General features: G+C 41.9%; 1 protein-coding gene and 1 long non-coding RNA gene across 4 annotated transcripts; one reads left to right on the top strand and one right to left on the bottom strand.

Annotated features, from left to right (window-relative positions):
• Nucleotides 1-4,911: 4,911 nt before the first annotated feature.
• LOC120372803 lies at nucleotides 4,912-11,381 on the bottom strand. Its single transcript, XR_005585207.1, has 3 exons — nucleotides 11,252-11,381; nucleotides 9,441-9,512; nucleotides 4,912-5,226 (listed from the first exon to the last, which is right to left on the bottom strand). It is a non-coding gene; the product is annotated as an uncharacterized LOC120372803 (long non-coding RNA).
• On the top strand, nucleotides 9,809-13,556 carry RAMAC (RNA guanine-7 methyltransferase activating subunit). 3 transcript variants are annotated; one of them, XM_039490185.1, is made up of 3 exons: nucleotides 9,809-9,866; nucleotides 11,334-11,509; nucleotides 13,159-13,556. In XM_039490185.1, exons 2-3 carry the CDS (start codon nucleotides 11,343-11,345, stop codon nucleotides 13,349-13,351), a joined length of 360 nt encoding a protein of 119 aa, XP_039346119.1. In that variant the 5' UTR covers nucleotides 9,809-9,866; nucleotides 11,334-11,342; the 3' UTR covers nucleotides 13,352-13,556. The 3 variants fall into 3 exon arrangements, with proteins under 3 accessions (XP_039346119.1, XP_039346118.1, XP_039346120.1); XM_039490184.1 differs by lacking the exon at nucleotides 9,809-9,866 and adding an exon at nucleotides 9,903-10,200; XM_039490186.1 differs by lacking the exon at nucleotides 9,809-9,866 and adding an exon at nucleotides 10,109-10,200 and having other exon boundaries at nucleotides 11,305-11,509.
• Nucleotides 13,557-19,788: the final 6,232 nt, after the last annotated feature.

The following is a 19,788-nucleotide window of genomic DNA, read 5'->3' as shown; positions in this document are numbered from 1 at the left end:
CGTGTGCTGGGCGCGACCTGCTCTATAACTGTAAAAGAGCCACATGCAGCTCATAAACCGTGGTTTGGATACCCCTGTCATAGATGGTATGTTGATATGGTAACACTGCAGCACTATACCTCTCATCACAGAATGAACATTTTACACATATGCAGGGTCAAATTCTGCTCTCACTGATGCCAATGGAAAAAAATCCCATTGACTTCAACAGGATCAGGCTTCACCCATAATTAATTAAACCTCATGTTATTCCTGTGAGACAGATAAGGGATATCTAGAAATCACTTCACCCACCTCTGCAAAGTAGTTGCCTTTGAAAAATATCTCAGTTCCAAAATACACGCAAACACAATAGTTTAGAACAGGATGTGGTGGCAAATACCATAGCCAATGGAAACAATAGAGGGAATGCTGATAGCCAGATTGGAATTACCCAAAATAGAATTTGGCCAGGACACTGGGATTAACAGCTCCACTTTTACAAAATGTGCCATGGATCTTTAATAACCATAAATGGTCAAGACCTTGTTTTTTTCTCTCCAATTGGAAAGATCACACTGCTAGCAGTAAAGCATCTGCTCACACCATGCTGTTTTTATCATTTCACTGCTGAATCATCAACATCACTTCCAGCAACACCTAATTGTTCTTTGCTCTTATCCAAGTCCAGTGCCAGAGGGAGTTCCCGGCTCCATTGAAATAAATGTCAAAACTCCCATTGACTTCAAGAGGGCCAAGAATTTCACTCCCAACATGTAGCGTGTGGAATCTGAGAGTAACTTTTCTCATCCAACAGGAACTGTGAGACCTTGGTCATTTTTTTAGTAACCAAGATCCTTAAATAAAATTTATAACTAGTTTATAAAATTTTTTCCAATTGAATTAGAATTTTGCTTCACTGTTTAGGTTGGCAAAGTCTTTTCTTTGTAATATGCTGTAGATGCTAGTGCTCTGAGATTTGCTTTCTAACTGAAATGTTTACTCAGGAAGTTTGCAATACTCCCAAAGCAGCATTTAAGATAAAAGTTCCTGTATTATTTTTAGAATAAGCAGCTACAGCATAATCCAAAGAAGCAATCACACTCAAAGCATCACCAAAACCCCAGTATATAGATTTTGTATGTGCGCGCACTTTTGCCTGCTTGTTTTTTAATGAAGTCAGCTCCATCAGGACTTCACTGCTTGTGCTCAAACATAAATTTACATCTTTTTAAAAACTTAGTGCTCTACTCAGTACAAAATACCTAGGTTCTGCTAGAAGTGGTGATCTGCAGTCCAATGGAAGCCTCACAGGCTTCTCTGCAGCTCAATCGATATGTTTATATAATCCCTAACAGAGAGGTCTCAGTCCTGATTGGTGCCTCTGGAGAGTATTGTAATACAAACATGATTTTTTTTTTAAATGGAGTTACTTCAGATTCAGAAGACACTTAGCTTTCCTTAGCTACACCAGGTCAACTTCAGCCCTCTGATGTTTATAAAATTAGAAAGACTCCGTGGAAATACTCAGGAAGTCTCCCTCAAATACATACAGAGGGTAGAGCAAAAAGAAGCTAGTAAATTCTTATGCTAACAGTATTTGCCAATAAAGTCTGCTGGAGAGGGTGATGTTCACTTGTTAGTGTAGGCAGCTTTATTCAAGCAAATGTAGATTCCAATTCTACTCCCATTCAGGACCATCTCTAGGCACCGGCAAATCAAGCACGTGCTTAGGGCGGCACAATTTCAGGCATTCCGGCCACCCATTTTTGTTTGTTTGTTTTGCTTGGGCAGTTGCGCTCTCGAAGCTTGGGGCAGCAAATTTTTTGCTTGGGGCAGCAAAAAACCGAGAGCCATCCCTGCTCCCATTTAAGGCCCTGATTCTGCTAAACTCTTAAGAATGTGCTCAAGTCTCATTGTCTTCAATTTAAGCATGTGATTAAGAACTTGGTGGGGTTAGAGCCTATATCAGTTTGGAGCAGGCCCATAACTAATCTTGTCACTCATCTACCTATAGGGCTTATTTTCAAACAGGGGGTCCCTTAATACAATGATCAAATCCCACATGTGAATCCTCAGAGCAACACTTTGGTGGATAAAAAATGTATTTAAGCAGTGGAGTGAAAATCCGAGGGTAAACTGGGGGATTTGGATGTCCTGTTAAGTGATTGAAATTCAGGCTCTGTGTCTGAGGGAACTGATTGGTGTCCAGTACACACATTTCTAATGTATCTGAACTAGGAATAAGGACAGGCATTTATGAACGATGCTCTTTATTAAGCAAATGTAGTTTCAGTGACACAAAAAGAAATGGAATATAAATAACTGTTGCTGGAACATTAAAATGCCTGGATCAGGACAGGACAGGAGGAATAAGGAGTCAGGTGAGAAGGCAGGGTCCAATATAGCAGCCATCCAGGAACTCACCTAGTTTCGCAGACAACTTCCTTCTGCCAACGGTGAGCTACGGTCCACCAGTCCATACTCCCTGTTAGTACTAGCAAGCTGCTGGCTCGTGGCTGCAATCTGAGGCCTACCCTGGGCTCATGAGCCCTCCCACTCAGTTTCTCATTCAAATACACCAGCAGCCTTCTTAGGGTATGAGGGGGAATTTTCTCTAAATACTCATAATATATGCAGATTGATACTATCAATCTGGCTGTAACAGAAATGTCAGTATTTCCATATTCTAACAGAGCTGGCAGATTATTTGATTGGATAGGAACATTAGAGACAAGCCCAATGTAAAACCGACTCTCCAAATAAAACCAAAAATTGGGCAAGAACAAAATCTGAATCCAGATACCTTTGCAAATGTCGCCTATCTTTATAATGATATTGGATCAGCCCATGATCATCCCTCCAACCCACCCAAAAAACAAACAACAACAAAAACAACTTTGGGTTTCCTGAAATCTAATCTGCAACTGGATCTTGATTTCTGGAACTTGAGCAAATCTCTGACAAATATGGTAAGTCTGGTTTGTGGACATGCTACTTCATTTCCTAACTTTCAAACAATTCTGCATAATACTTACATGAATATCTGAATGCTTCTCCCACTCAGTTTCATTTAGATATAGTAGCAGTCGATAGTCCATCTGTTTTGCGAAACGTGCACCAGATTTGCTATGGTGAATGCTTCTTCTTATCCTTCAGACACAGCGTGCATATCAGCACTGGCTGCACTGGATCTAATCTACCTCCCTCTCAAATGAGCAACATATGGAGCAGCATAAGTGGCAGCAACAGGGATGCTGTTTGAACTAGGTTCTTTCTGTCAAAGACCCATCTCCTTGCCTTTGTCTTCACAGCTCCAAAGAGTAATGATGAGAAAATAATTTAACATTTGGAAAAGTCTCATAAGGGCAAATTCATCTGTAGTGTAACTCCACTGAAGTCACTGGTATTACGTCAGAGATTAAACTGGCACTATAATATTTAGAAAAAATAAGACTGTGTGCTGCAGTACGTAATTACTAGCTTAGAAAGCAAAAATAATAAAAATGAATCATTCTGAAAGAACCAGGAGGGCACTGCTGGCTTAGTCATCTTAAAGGTGAAAATTAGAGATGGCAGCAAGACTTTGGTGATATTCATAAAAAACTGGCAGCAGGGGAAGGCCACCCCTGCAATAATACCAGAAACAAGATGCTAGAAATATAATTTCATGATGGTATTTTAGAAGAGGCTGATTAAAAAAAAAAAACCAGTACTTCTGAAGCTGAAGGGACTTATCCATCTCTCAAATCAGTGTAAATCAGGAGTAACTTCACTGCTGATCAAGAATTATACTGGTGTAAAGCTAGTTTAAGAGGAACCAGTCCCCTCAAAAGTCTAAATGGGTACTTTGTAACAAAAGCTAACATCAGGAATTGCTTTGCGCGTGTGTGCGCGCGTGCATGTTTTACTATAAAGACAACTGTTTTAAAGGCAATTAACATTTAAAAGGTCATTGTTAAGGGAAGGAAGTGCTCTTTTAGAAATATTCTTGTGCTGAGCATAGTTGATGGCAGGGCCGCCCGGGGAGGGGGGCAAGTGGGGCAATTTGCCCCAGGACCCGGGCCCCGCAGGGGCCTCCACAAGAGTTTTTTGGGGGCCCTGGAGCGGGGTCCTTCACTTGCTCCAGGGGCCCCGGAAAACTCTCATGGGGCCCGGGCCCCTGGAGCTTCTTCCGCTCCGGGTCTTCGGCGGCAATTCGGCAGCGGGGGGGTCCTTCCGCTCCGGGACCCGCTGCCGAAGTGCTGGGTCTTCGGTGGCAATTTGGCGGCGGGGAAGACCCCAGGCCCCCTGAATCCTCTGGGCGGCCCTGGTTGATGGAAATTGTGCATTCTGTTCCTTTGTGTGCTCCACATTACAATCTCACATGCAGGTGCGGAAAGAACATTTTTAAACACACGAAGTCAATGTAGTGATCTGACAGAATCACTACACAGACTTTAACACATCTGACAGTAAAATCTGCCATATCTCAGATTTTCTTGTTACTTAAATGAGAATCATCCAGGCAAAGATCCTCTCTAGCCAAGGGAATAACATCCAACAATGAGAACTGATTTTGTAAGTGAAGAAGGCTCTAAAGAAAGAATACAATTCTGAGTATTTTTGTGGTACTTGGCTACAAAATAGCCTTACAACTGCTATCTTTCATTGTGACTATATGATGCTAACCAATAATTTATTGTCATTTACTCACTGAGTTACCATAAGAAGACCAGAGGGCATCTCATGTGCAGAAACTCCAGCCTCTCTCAGCTCATAATCAGCAAGAAGTTTTCACTTCCACCTCTTTTACCTGCCTCCGGCCAAAGCACAAGGTCATGCTCTCTTTAACATGTCAGATACTATCCTCTCCCATAGTAAAATAATTTGAACAGTCCATTTTTGATTTTACGAAAAAGAAAACTTTTAATATCAAATAGACTACAACAGAGAAAAAGAAAATGAAAGCATTCAAACAACTAACATGAAATATGTGAAAAGATTTGGAAAGCAAGAGGAAATCTTAGTTTTCATAATAAATAAATTAATGATAAAGTAATATTTGACAGAAGAAGCATTTTCTTCTTTCTCCTTCTCATACCAACATGATCTATGATGCTCTCCTTGGAGGAATCTCTGCTTGCATAGACTTTGCCCATATATAAGCACATTCTCCTTTGGTCAGAGCGGACACAGTTGCAAGTGGTGTTAATTCTTTAGTTGATTTCTCAAAGTACATATTAGCCTTGATTTAAAGGACTCCTCCTATTGGAAGTTAAAGAAATATATAAAAATTGAAATTTCCTTTTTCTTGGTACCATGTCAACATTTCTTTAAAATGCCTGTGCTAACCATCCCAACTGTTCCAAAATCAGGAGTCAGGCCCCCAAAACTTATGAGATTGGCATAAAAATTATGAGATTTTAAACAAATAATATTTTCAATCAAATTTCAGGTTCTTTTTATTTGCATCTTAGTTTTTGAGCCATCAGGGCACACTTAGGTCACATTTTGAAGATTTTCTCCACGAGCATGAGAGTTAGAAACTTAGTTCTTTTAAATGAAAACTGAAAGTCTCATGAAATCACATGATTAGAGAAGCTGGGCCTTTAAGAGAATCACCAGATATTATGAGACTCATGATAAAACAGCAAGAGTTAACAACACTAGGCATTCTATGAAATATTTTCCTTCCTCATTATTTTCTGGATAAACTAAACTATTATTTTATTTTATTTTTACAGTGTATGTTCCTCTGTTTAGTCAAAGAGCATTTAACACCTTCCTGAAAGAGTTCCATTAAGCACCGATGGACTGAAGGGAACAGTTCTTAAAGTTTAGAAGAGAATAACATTATTACTATTTGATGTGCTAAAATTCATTCAAAGAATAGTCAGGAATGATGGGGGGTTTGTCACATGGTAGTAAATTGCAGTATTGCTGGTTAGGTGAGGTTGATTGCAGGGCCGGTGCAAGGATGTTTCATGCCCTAGGCAAAACTTCCACCTTGTGCCCCCTCCCTCCCTAACCTGAGCTCCCCCGCGGCAGCTCTCCCTCTCTGCCCTGAGGTGTCCCCCTTGCGGCAGCTTCCCACCCCCCACCCTGAGGCACCCCCGCCCCAGCTCACCCCGGCACCCCGAACGAGCATGAGCACCCGGAGCACGCCGTGGCTGCGTCACGTCTCCCGCCTCCCAGGCTTGCGGCACCAATCAGCTTAGACGCCACAAGCCTGGGAGGCAGGAGAAGTGAAGCAGCCACGCCGTGCTCGGGGAGGAGGTGGGGCGGGGAGTTCCCCTGTGTGCCGCCCCCCCCACACACACACACTTGCTGCAAGCAGCCCTCCCCGCGCTCCCCTGCCCCAGCTCCCTCTGCCTAAATGCCAGCGGCGACCGGGGCGGCCGAAGATCTGGCTGCCGCAGTCGCTGCCGAAGAAAATGGTGCCCCCCAAATGCCAGTGCCCTAGGCAACCGCCTAGGTTGCCTAATGGTTGCACCGGCCCTAGTTGATTGTAGAAAGAGAACACAATAGGTTATTTAGAGACAACTACATGGAAGAAGGCCATAGCAGGAATGGAAAGAGAATTCCAAGGGCCTGATTCTGAAAACACTTAGGGTCAGATTTTTAAAGGTATTTAGACACCTCAAAATGCAGACAGATGCCTAGTTAGATTTGCAAAAGTGCCTGGGTATCTAACTTCCATTGAGTTAGGCACCTTCATGATTTAAAAAATGCTACTAGGTGCAAATCAACATGTGTAGGCACCTAGGTACCTTTAAAATATGGCCCTTAAACCTTGTCTATGTACAGGTTGAGCATCAGGATCATGTGTTTATCTAAGGTATTTCTAAGATGCCTGCTGCCATCTTGATCACATCTGCTATGTCCATTCTCATGGATTCTTGTAGCCTGAAGAACAAGACCACGTGAAGTGCAGATTCAACTACAAATGCCCAACTACATACAACATAAAGTGTTAAAATATTGGTGCTATCCTGGTCTATCCCATCATCTGTATGTTTTCTCCTGTGTGACGATGGGTTAATCAGGGTTAGCTAGTACCCATTACACCTCTGGTGTTTAAGGCAGTGATGAAGCTCCTCCCCTCCTGTCTGTTTCTGGCAAGTTCTTCAATGGTTTCCCAACTGTGCCACTCCCCCTTCCCACACACCCCCTCCTGCCCCCAAACTCCCTCCCCGAGCCTGCACCCCCTCTCCACACACACCCCCAGCCCCCAAACTCCCTCCCAGAGTTTGAACCCCCTCCGCCTTCCTACACTCCACTCCTGCCACCAAACCCCCTTCCAAAGCCTGCACCCCATCCCCATAGCCCCTCCAGCCCCCAAACTCCCTCCCAGATCATGCACCCCCTCCCCACACCTCCTGCAGCCTCCAAACTCCCTCCCAGAGCCTGCACCACAATCCCCTACCCCAGATCTCCTCCCCCACCCAAACTCCCTCCCAGAGCCATAGGCAGGTGGGGGACGGAGTTTTGGGGGGCAGGTTCTGGCAGCATGAGTGACATATTGGCCTGCTGGGAGGATTTGAGGACTGGCATGGGCCCTAAGGTAAATTGAGTTTGAGTAAGAATATAATCCCTGCATTAGAGTAAGAATATAATCTTTCAGATTCAAACGAAAATTCATCTTGCTTAGAACCAGAGACCCCAGGCTAAGATATCTGCAGTGGGCTATTTGGATCCTGGTCATCCATTTTACTCTGTGACTGAGCGATCAGTCCTTCTTTGGTTCATGCAGGAAAGCAACATGTGATATTTCTGTTTACATCAAACCATGAACAGTTTTTCTACAATCTGATCTTTCTGGAGGGTAGGAGGCAATATTGTCACTGAAGACTTTTTTAAGTGTTATATGTTATTGTGAATTTTTGTGCTTTACTACTATCTGTGAGCAATAAAGAAAAGGGTCAAGTATAATAGGACTCTTTGGTCTACAAACTTATAAAAATAATTGCTTTTCTTCTACAGGGTCCTAGAAAAAAACCCAACACTTTCTCATATGGAGCATGGGAGAGTGGGGGGGCGGGGAGAATCTGGGCTCAAGAATTATGACTAATAGTAAACACTGAAAATGCTGTCAGAGTTACTGTATTAGTGTATTGTAATGGTCAGAATGACGTGGAGAACAGTGAAACGGGCACAATGTCTTGCGTCTTACAGTCTCAAATAAATCTCATGCTTAAAAGATGGGAGCAAAATCAGACACCTACATTGCAAACCCTTAGGAACAAGAAGCTATGATCATTGCGGCAGTGACCTACTGCTGTACAGTCCAGTGTCAATTTATGGCAGTTCATAAATTAGTAATAATAATTTTACTTGAACTTCAACTAGTAAATAAGAGAAGGCTTAATTTTCTGCCTGAAATATTTATGCACGTAGGATCCAATTCAAGAAGGTACTTAAGCAGGTGCCTAACTTTAAGCACATTGAAGTCAATGCAATACTCATAATGCTTAACTTTAGGTTGTTGTGTAAGTAGCTTGCTAAAGCAGGGCCGTATACACAACACAAAGATAGACCCTTCCGTGCTAATACAAAATTAGCCATAAAACAGGAATCACACTTCACACAATTTCGAAAACTTTTATACATAAAGCAAACAAGTTGCCTTTGAACTCTAGGATTGAGCAAAATGATCAACTTTTTAAAGATATGCAGTTAGACAGAATTGGTATAAGTAAGCATAAAGTGTGCTGCGTGAATTTTATCAATTTGAATATTGTTTTTCTGTTACAGCTCAAATATTTTATATTACCCTTTAAATAAAATACACTCTAATAGTCCCTGAAAAACCCACATATTTCTGATTTCTACTTGTACTTCACATCAAGCTCATAATGTATAAAGTACAATGCATACATAAATCTTCGCAGGATTGGAGGCTATCTCCCAATTCTGTAAAGTTACTGCTGTGAGTAGTTACTCCCAGGCAGAGTCCCATTAACTTCAATAGGATTCCACTTGTGGGTAACTGTGATCAAGGGCATAACTGTTTGCAGGATTTGGCTCCAGTTATTTTTTCCCCTTCACTTTGTATGATTTCAAAACATGCCAAGACAATGAATATTACAGCGTTTTCCTCTACACTTTACATGCTAAGTCATTTCATCCCACCTTAGCCTCAAATATGTATTAAGTCTCTGAATAGTAATGAATGTCCTTTGGTGTAATTTGAGATACTAAGAAGGGTTAGCCTTCAAAATTCTCAGCATAGAGAACTACAAAGCAGAGTTGGAAAATACTGGTATCTTATGCATTGCTTTTTTGTTTAGAACATTGTTACTATTTTACAGAAGAGAAGCACACACACTAACACTGCACTGATGTAAGAAGCATATCACATCCTATACTAAATAAAAGCCATACATTAAAATACAGAGGAGGTTGCATGTGCAGTACTCAATGAGCTCTGACAGTGAAAATTACCTTTCCTAAGGTAACAAGTATGTAAAGTTGCTCACCTCACTTCTAGCCTTCACAAGGCAGAAACACACTTGATTGAACTGGCCTGAGAAATTTCACATCACAGAGATCTAGAGGAAGAGGAAACAACTAACTAGTTTCAGAGGGGTAGCCGTGTTAGTCTGGATCTGTAAAAAGCAACAAAGAGTCCTGTGGCACCTTAAAGACTAACAGATGTATTGGAGCATGAGCTTTCCTGGGTGAATACCCACTTCATCAGACGCAGTCTTAAAGAAGGCTTTATCCCGAGAGGTAAAGTACAGCAGAGGCAGATACTGACTAGTCTAGGTGCCCTGACTGAATAATAATCAAGACCTCGAATTGCAAAGAAAGGCTTTAGCAACTGCAAACCCTTATTACGCCCGTCAGTAACTCCATGCACGTTAGCAGTCCCACTACGTCACCTCACCCACTCCCCTGCGCAGGTGACTGCAGACTAGGGATGTTGGGACCTACACACGGGGCTGGGGCTATGTGCCGAACCAAAGGCCTTTTCACCCTTCTTGAACGGCCTACGCTCAGCGCGCCTCGCTACGGGCACAGCCAGCGCTGAGGCCCGGCCCCGGGCGGGAGAGCATTGCGCTGCCCAGCCTCAGAACCCATCGATCGCTCCCTACGGCTCACAGCCTCCCCTCCCCTCCCCGCGCGGCGGCGGCGGCGGCGGAAGCTGGAAGCGGGGCGGGGGCTGAGGCCCGGGCCCGGAAGAGGAAGGGCTCGTGCTGCGGGAAGGCTTTGGAGCGTGGCTGCTGCGGGCTCTGGGTGAGGGGGCTGGGGGGCGGGAGGCGCTGCGGGAGGGCGAGGAGCTCTGGGGGAAGGCTGGAGGGGAGGCGTTGGGGGGGGGGTGACGCGGTGTCTGTGGGGGCTTTGGAAAGGCGGGAGGCTGTTTGTGGGGCTGTGTCTATGGGGACTGGAGGGGGCGGGAGGTTGTTTGTGGGGCTGGAGGGGCTGTGTCTCTGGGGGCTTTGGAAAGGCGGGAGGCTGTTTGTGGGGCTGTGTCTATGGGGACTGGAGGGGGCTGGGGGCGGTGCGTATGGGGACTGGGGGCAGGAGGCTGTTTGTGGGGCTGTCTCTATGGGGTCTTTGGAAGGGCAGCAGGCTGGTTGTGGGGTTGGAGGGGGCTGTGAATGGGGACTGGAGGGGGCAGGGGGTTGTGTGTGGAGGTGGAGAGGCTGTGTGTGGGACTGGAGGAGTTGTGTCTGTGGGGACTGGAGGGGGCTGTGGGAGGACTGTATCTGGGGCTGGAGGGGCTATGTCTGGGGGGGATGTGTCTGGGGGGGCTGTGTCTATGAGGACTGGGGGGGGTGCAGGAGGCTGTGGGGCTGTGTCTGTGGGGACTGGAAGGGGATGGGGGCGGTGGAAGGCTGTGTTTGAGGCTGGAAGGGTTGTGTGCGATGGGGGGGGGGGTCTCTACTAGTGCCCCAAGCTCTGCTGTTAGTTTATGTGCCCCATGCATTGCTGTCTGTGTCTCAGCTTGACTCCTGTCCTCTCCCACTGCCCACCTCCCCCCACCCCACCAGCCCCAAAAAATCTCCCTTGCTGTGGGCAGGTCACAGCCGTGCTGCCTGGAGTCCACCAATTGTTCCCAAATGGCTCTCAGAGGGAAATGGCAATCCCACTGTAGGTGTCAAAGATTGTAAACACGTGGAGACTGGACTACTTTTTCTGTCTTAGAAGTGGTCCAGTACAAAGTTAAAGCAGTGAAATGAAATTAGTTAATATTTACCTGAATCTTCATTTACAGAATAGTTAAGACAGTATCAGGATTGTCAGTCCAATACATAACATTTTAAAATGTAACACACTTCCTTACCTCAATTTTCACTACGTGGATTTGGTAACTGTCCTTTTCATGTCTTTTTTAAGCTGCTGCAATTGTATTTTATGTCTAATAGTATTTCACAATGACTTCCTCAACCGAAGTTCCTCTGAATTATGAAGAGATGTTTTCTCATCGATTTACATCAGATGATGAGGAATATCAAGAGTATTTAAAACGCCCAACAGATCCACCTCCTCTAGTAGAAGAATGGAAAAACAGATCTGGTGGTAACCAAAGAAATAGAGATCGGTACTGATTTTTAGATCTTTGTTAGTTTCACAAACACATATTGATGTCATAGCTAGCACTCTAAGATGTTTGTCTGCTTTAGAATAAAGAGAAGCAGGTTTGCTGTAAGCTCCCCATTATTTGGCAGGTTTCTTGATTTGAAAGAAATTCATCTCTCTCCATGGTCAAAGATAGGATTTCGCTAAACTAATACTGAGAGTGTTTTTTTCATTCTATATAAGAGTATGAAGCAAACTGCTATTCTGTAAAGAATGAGCTTGAACCATTTAAATCATTGCCCTTGGGGCCCATTGCAGCTTGGCCATGAACTGATTTTTTTTTATTTTATTTTTTTTGAAAGGGGAAAGATCAGAGGTTTGTCTGCTAAACCACAAACAGCTTGTCTTTGGAAGCATAATTGTCAACAGAAAACTGACTCTGCCAAGTAGCACACCAGTGACATACCTCTCTTTTTTGTACAACTAGCAAAATATATAATTTGCAACCCAGATAACATTTGACATATTGTGTCTAGGCTAGATTGCACTACTTTTGTCTATTTGTAAGGACCATAGAATATATCTCCCTCTCGCAAGTGCACTGGAAGATCATATTATATGCCTGCCAAAAATGTTTTGAATTATACTGTTTTTCTCCAGGCTGGGAGTGTTGCTACCTTAAGCTTGGACACTGACACTTGCTTTTTGGGGCTGAAAAAAGGACAATTCCTGCATTTGATGCCCAGGCAATTTTTTTTTTCTTTTTAGTACTGCTGGGACTGGATTTTATATTAAGTTACTTAAGCCCCAGGCCTGCAAACACTTAGGGCTAGTGTACATTTACCAGCTGGGTCGACGCGGTGAGTTCGACTTCTCGGAGTTCAAACTATCGCGTCTAATCTGGACGCGATAGTTCGAACTCCGGAAGCGCCGCGGTCGACTCCGGTACTCCACCACTGCAAACGGCGGTGGCGGAGTCGACCTTGGAGCCGCGGACTTTGATTCCGCGGCATCTGGACGAGTGAGTAGTTTGAACTAGGGTACTTCGAATTCAGCTACGCTATTCACGTAGCTGAATTTGCGTACCCTAGTTCGACCCCGCTTCTTAGTGTGGACCAGCCCTTAGACACACTAATGGAATTTCTCATATGCATAAAGTTAAGAAGGTGCTTAAGTGCTTGCTGGATGGGGGCTTTATTCTTCTAAAAATAAACAATTCCAATGTTTTCATCATTCTACTAACTTGTCAGTAACTTCACACTTAAGTTGTAAATTACAGTTTACCAAAAATTGAGGAAGTTATTCTTTAAAAATCTGTTTTACTAATTAATTATGTGAATGTTTAAGCTAAATTTTAGTAATTCATTCCTTTTATTTCATTTTGAATGGTTTGTACAAAGGCTGAATTTTTTTCCCCCTGTAAGACAACCAGTAGTTTGTTGCTTAGTAGTAAGTAGTTGACCTATCTTCCTATCTTGGGTCGGAGGATTGTTTTGAATAATCATATCTTTGACATGTATTTTGCCCTAAAAAGGATTAGCAGTTGTTTGTGTGTTTAAATAACTGGAGCCAGATTTTAGGAATACAATAAAATAGTATGTGAAAGAATTCAAAACCTTCCCTCTTTAAAATCTCAGAGCTGGTGTTTATGCAAATTTCTTTTTATTACAGGTTTCAAGATGGCAGGCAGTTCAGAGGCAGAGGGGACAGGCATGACTGGCAAGGTGGTAATAGATCTAATCAGTGGCCAGGAAGAAGCTGGGGTAACAGCTACCAACAGCACAGACAAGGACAGTCTTACTACCCCCAGTATGATTATGGCTACAACTCCTACAATCCAAGGCCTCATTACGGCCGCTATTAATATAGTATTTTGCTGTTAAGTATCCACTTAAAACCATTTAACTTGAATGCCAGATTTGGGGTTTTGTTTTGCTCAATTTTCTTGTATTTTCTATGTAACTTTAGGTAATGGATATTGGTTTTAGAGAGCCTGTTGATGTCATTTTGTAGTGCAAATTAATGAAGATGTGACCTTTGTTGTGAGTAATAAAATTCTATAAACAATCTCTAGTGAGCCCACAGACAACATGATTTTGTTTCTCCCTCCAATTTTTTTTGCTCGGTGAATATTGTTCCCCCCCCCCCCCACCTTGTCCCTGACATTATCCCATTATATTATATCTTAAAATCAATAGTTCAGGGAAATGGAAGTTTGCTTTGTCTCTCAAGCACATGGCAATGACTCTGTGCATACATGCCAGGGTGCTCTTGAAATTCTGATGCATATTGTGTCCCTTGCTTGGGAGGAGTGTTGCTTATTATGGTCATCCATAATGGAAGAAAATCATGCAATCTGGGTGGAATTTGTTTTTGAACTACTATTACTACTGAGCTAGCTTATGCTGTTGGAGTTCATGAAAGTTCAAGGAAGACATTGCTGTCTGTGTTTTTAAATAATGTTGACCAAAATAGAAAAGCAGAGGAAGACTCTTATACAAGATGTATTTCTCCCTGCTGAATGCATGGCTTAAATTTGTATCCTGTTTTCCCCTGTCTCTTTTTTTCTTTAAAGCACTACTACATTCCTGCAATATTCTTTTTTTTTTTTGACAGCTCTTTATGGCACACTGAGGGACAAAATTCATGGACTTAAAAATTCAGTTCCATTTCAACCTTTGTTATAGATTAGGACAGTGGTTCCCAAACTTGTTCCACCACTTGTGCAGGGAAAGCCCCTGACAGGCCAGGCCAGTTTGTTTACCTTCCGCGTCCGCAGGTTTGGCCGATCGTAGCTCCCAGTGGTCGCAGTTTGCTGCTCCAGGCCAATGGGAGCTGCTGGAAGCTGTGGCCAGTACGTCCCTCAGCCCGCGCCGCTTCCCGTAGCTCCCATTGGCCTAGAGCAGTGAACCCTGGCCAGGGGGAGCCGCGATCGGCCGAACCTGCGGACGCGGAAGGTAAACAAATCGGCCCAGCCCGCCAGGGGCTTTCCCCGCACAAGCAGCGGAACAAGTTTGGGAACCACTGGATTAGGACATTAGAAAAAAAAAAATCTAACATTTTCTTCAAAAGCAGCCCAAGATGTGAAATGAAATAACTCAGTTTGTTTTCTAGTTCCAATAGATCATTACTAAACTATTTTTACATGCACAGGTGACTCATCAAGAATGAGTTTACATCTTTTTTAAATAAACTCAGTAGGTGCACAATTCTCTTTGAGAGTCCTGTTTTCCCTCAATGTCAGCTATATGTTTGTGATGGCTATTTTAATAGTTTTTTTTTCCTTTATAGGAAATACTTATGTAATTGTCTTAGCACTCTTATGTCTGTTCTTGGTAGTTTCCTTTTATGATTGTATATAGTCTTTTGCATGAGAAAAAAGCAAATACAATACAAAGTAGTATGCTTATTAAACCTTTTAATTTATTAATTGAGCTCTTGTATTTGCTGAAAAATCTATTATAATAACGAAATAAACACATTATTGAAGATTTAGGAATTGCTGTGAATAATATTTATGAAATCTGCTCTTAGAATGCTGTTACGTTGTAACACTGGCATTTTAGATTGACAACCTTACACACGAAGTGACATTTACTGATACGTTTCATACTGGGCAGCTGTTCATTGAAAGGAATGATCTGTTCAACTAAGACAGACTTATTGTTAAGAGGATAAGACATATTATAATTGATTAGAAGTCTGGAGTGTTAATCCATTACCTTACCCTGTACTATAACAGGGTCACAGCCCTTCAGTTTATCTGATAAGCACATGTGTGTTGGGAGAAGTGTGCATTTCCTTTAATATTTTGTTGAGCTATTCTGCAGAGTACAAATCTTACCAAGCATTTTTTAACTGGATATCCTGATACCACAGTTAGGTTCAGTCACACTAATGGCAAAGTGAACTGTAGTTAACTGCTGAACCTGCTGCAAAGGGCAGGTACTTTCCACCAAACTCTGGTCGCTTTTGAACCTTGTAATCACCATTTAGCCCGCAGTTCTTCCTCTTAAAAAGAGAGACAGGTTTACAAGATTGGAAGTTTTTCTAAAAGATATGCTTAAAATGTGATCCCTTCCGGCCATGGAAACTATGTAGAAAATCTACCAAGGCCCAGAGTCATCTTCTACTCTATACAATTCTGTCTTCACAACTGACAGTTATGATCTACTCCCTGAGTAAATGGCAGGCAAATTTGCTGAGGGGAGCTGATAAAGTCTCCATTGTTTTTCTGGGTCCTTCCTCCCACACTGTAAGAATTAGCTGGATTGATTTCAGTAGACTTCATTCAAGCAACCCTCATTTTGATGTCATTTGAAAATATCAATCCTTAGCTCGGAGTGCTTGTATAATTAAAAAACACAACTATCCCTTGTAAACTCCTTGGTCCAGTGATCAGGTTGTCAATATAGAATGCTCTGAAGAAGTGATAGTGCTTTACATCTTCAAACTGCTATACAAACAGTTAACCCTCACAATATTCCCTATTAACTAGGTAGGTAGGTAGATGCTATTACCCTATTTTATAAATGGGGAAACAGACAGACTGACTTCGTTAAAAATCACACAGTAAACCACTGGCTGAGTTCAGGAGTTCCTGGGCATAGGACTGAGATCCAATCCTCTACATCCTGCTGTCTCCTTGTTCTTGTTTTTACAGGTCTGAATAGTGTTATTCATATAACTTGCTTCAGCATTAGAGCTCTTGCTGTGTTTCAGAAGTCAGAGTAGAGAGTAAATATCTGTGTGCTTTGAAAAGCTTCTGTAGAATAATAGTACAGAAATCCAATGTTGTGCATGAATAAAACATTTCAGAACAAATACAGGCCAGCCTCCCACTGGACTGAAATATAATTGGGCCTCATCTAGGCGTTAGCATCTTGAGATTAGTTTATTGGCAGCAGGGCCCCTAACATGAGTAAACGTTTGTGACAGAATGCAGTCTCTCGTTGTTTTCTTTCTCTACCACATTAGATACATCAAGGAAGTTTGCATTGTGACAAGAACATTTCTTCCCCCTCGGCTTAGGTTATGTTACTGCAGATGAAACTCGGGACTGGCATTTTTTAACATGTCTGGCAACTTCAGATACTAAAGATAAATAGTGATAATTAGTGTTTGTATAACACATTGCCTTAACTATGCTATAGGGTAAATCTGAGATACCAGTGTCTGGGATCTAATTTTCAGAGAGGCCTGCCCTATAGACCTTTGTTCAGATGTCTGGGAGGAAAGTAAATAAAAACTTGTTCAAAAGAAAAAGCAACACATACATAAATGTATATGTTTAGTGCAAGTGACCTAATGCCATATTATACTCAAGAATGTAGACACAATAGGCTGGAAGTTCAAACTATGGCTCCTACAGCATATATACTGCCCCTTTGCACATATGTAGTAATTGGAAAATATTTATTCTCCAGAATGTTGTATAATTGCAATGGTGCCCTAATAGAGGTGCTGTGAGAACTATAACATTGACTTCTGTTTTTTGTACATTTCAGTTGTTGACTGTAATATTAAAGATGAAAAATGCCTTCAGAGCTCTTCCAAGCTGGAAGAAACTGAAAGGCAAGAGAAGGCTTGTAGCTGCAGAGTTCCCATTGTGCTCCAGAGCTACAATTATACAAGTGTTCTTTGATATTTAGCCTCTGTCGCTTTTATATTCTTTGGATTAATTCTGTAAGTGGCTGTGGTAATATGCAGACATGCCTGGGAAGTTTAGCTAGAAGTTGACATACATTTTTGTGGACTAGAAGTTGAAGTGTACCCTTACATAGAAACAATGAGTGGAACAAAAATGACTTCCAGCATCCATATCTGAAATCTTTTAAGAGGCACATTAGCAAAGTATTTGAATTGTACACTGTACATTAGTTTGTTCTCTTGTCAGTGTGTTTATTGGTTAGCTTACTATCCAGAAAGTTTTACTGTCTTTCATTGGACTGGTTGGGGAAGGAGGACTATTTGTTTATATTAAGTTGAAGTTAGTTTAAGATAAATTGTGCTGTTGTTTTTCTAGTTCCTTAATAAATAAGAGGTTCCCTGGATGTTTTTAAAGGCTCTTCAAAAATAGATAGAATGAATTTTCATGTAAAATATCCTATAAACCAGCATGCAACTACTGATCTACAAATAACTGTTTCCTGGCTACTCACAAACAGAAGGCTTTTAGTCTTTGTGAAAAAGTTGCAATGCTACTTCTAGGAATAATTAAAGGAAATTCTCTTGTGAATGAAATCCTTAATTTGTGTCATTCTTCAGAGTGAGAAGTTGGGTGATGCCTATGCAGTTTAGAATTTGCATAATGAAATTAACAGTGACACCCAGGGGCGGCTCTAGCCATTTTGCCGCCCCAAGCACGGCGGCACGCCGCGGGGGGCGCTCTGCTGGTCGCTGGTCCCGCAGCTCCGGTGGACCTCCCACAGACGTGCCTGCGGAGGGTCCGCTGGTCCCGCGGCTCCGGTGGACCTCCCGCAGGCGTGCCTGCGGATGCTCCACCGGAGCTGTGGGACCAGCAGACCCTCCGCAGGCATGCCTGCGGGAGGTCCACCGGAGCCGCCTGCCGCCCTCCCGGTGACCGGCAGAGCGCCCCCCGTGGCATGCCGCCCCAAGCACGCACTTGGCGTGCTGGGGCCTGGAGCCACCCCTGGTGACACCTAAATTACCTTCATTGTGGAAAAACAGAATAAAGAGTTTATGAAAGTTAATTTGATTGGCCAATAGACAAATGAACACCTAGTTCTTGTATTCAAAGGTGTAGCTGAAATTAAGCAGTATGTAAATCAGCCCATCATTAGCGCTGTGTTACAGTTCTAACTATGCTGGTTCAGTGGATAACAACTTAATGTTCCTTGATGATCAAGAAAACATGCTATATCCTGCCCTCATGTCCCTGTTTTAAAGCAGAGAGCTGCATAACCCTCCGTTTAAATTATGCATATCTGTTATTTTGCCAGTCACCAAATAAGAAAGATTATAGGGCAGATTAAGTGTCCTTCAGAGTGCCTAGGAAATATGCAGCCTGATCCAGGTCACAGGCACATAAATCCAAGAGATCAAAACAAGGTCCAGTGTCTCTGGCACTGTCACTGTTATCAATGGCAACTTTAGTACAGTGATGCATAATGGTCTTTTTCCTCTCAAGTGGATTATTTTTTCATTATGCCTTGCAGACCTGAATTTATTTTAATATTTACCATAGAATAAAAACCATGCCAAAAGCATTGACTCTTGGATGTCAGTACTCATTTTGTTCCACTTAATGTAGATGCCAAAATGCTATTTTTATACAACTGATCCTTTGACTTCTGTTCTATTAAATGCAAATTTAGTAAAAAAGATGGTGAAAATTGTTCAAACACATTTGTCTTTTGTCTGTTCAGAGCACAAACTAGTATAAACCAGCATTTTCTCTGTCTGGTAACATTTTATTTTATATTCCTCTTTTGGAAGAGGAATATAAATTTCATGCTGTGTTTTCCTTAAAGTACACTTTGTTCATTTTGTTTTAATAACTCAGCTACATGACATTTTTCCATAAATAGTCTCCTTTTATTTTTCATAATTTGCCTAAATAATCTCAAACTTTCTTCACTAATTAAAAGATGACCTAGTACTTCAGCACCTGCTCTTGTTCATCGTAATATGAGAAAGATAAGCTACTTATTTAAATAAAAAGTGAATTTAAAAAGAATAAAGTAACTGCTGAGTTATTTCATAGAGAAACCCAAAGAATAAACTCTACAGATTAAAAAAAGACTTGTAACAAAACAAGTAAGGGGATAGAAGTGGGAAAGGAGGGAGAAGATTTCAACTAAAATACAATGCAAGATAGACTACTAATTAGGATATTAATGTAGCTGTCAACTACATATACAGCAAGACAATGAATTAAATACAGTAAATAAGATTTAAATTAGTGTTGTGTTTGGATAAGGATTAATACAAGACATTCAAACAAATATACTATATGATTTGTTTCTATAACTATGGAACATCACCCTCCAAATGTTGAAGTGTACAACAAATATTAGAGCTGGTTAGAAAAATGGATATTTTTCTCATAGAAAGTTTAGAGTTTTAATTTGAAAGTTAATGTTTTGTTTTGTGTTCAGCTGACAATCTTTTTTTTTTAATTAAGTCTACATTTTCTGCAGAAAGCAGACACTTTCCATGAAAACTTGTTTAATTAAAAAAAAATGCAACCAGCCCATATAAATATATAAAACACCTATTTTACAGGTTAAAAATATTTAATATAACATTTCCCCCCTATTTTTAAAGAGTCCTTTATTA

The sequence above is a fragment of the Mauremys reevesii genome, linkage group 10 (genome assembly GCF_016161935.1).
Source record: "Mauremys reevesii isolate NIE-2019 linkage group 10, ASM1616193v1, whole genome shotgun sequence".
Classification (NCBI taxonomy): Eukaryota; Metazoa; Chordata; order Testudines; family Geoemydidae; genus Mauremys; species Mauremys reevesii.
This window is presented reverse-complemented; position numbering and strand designations above follow the sequence as displayed.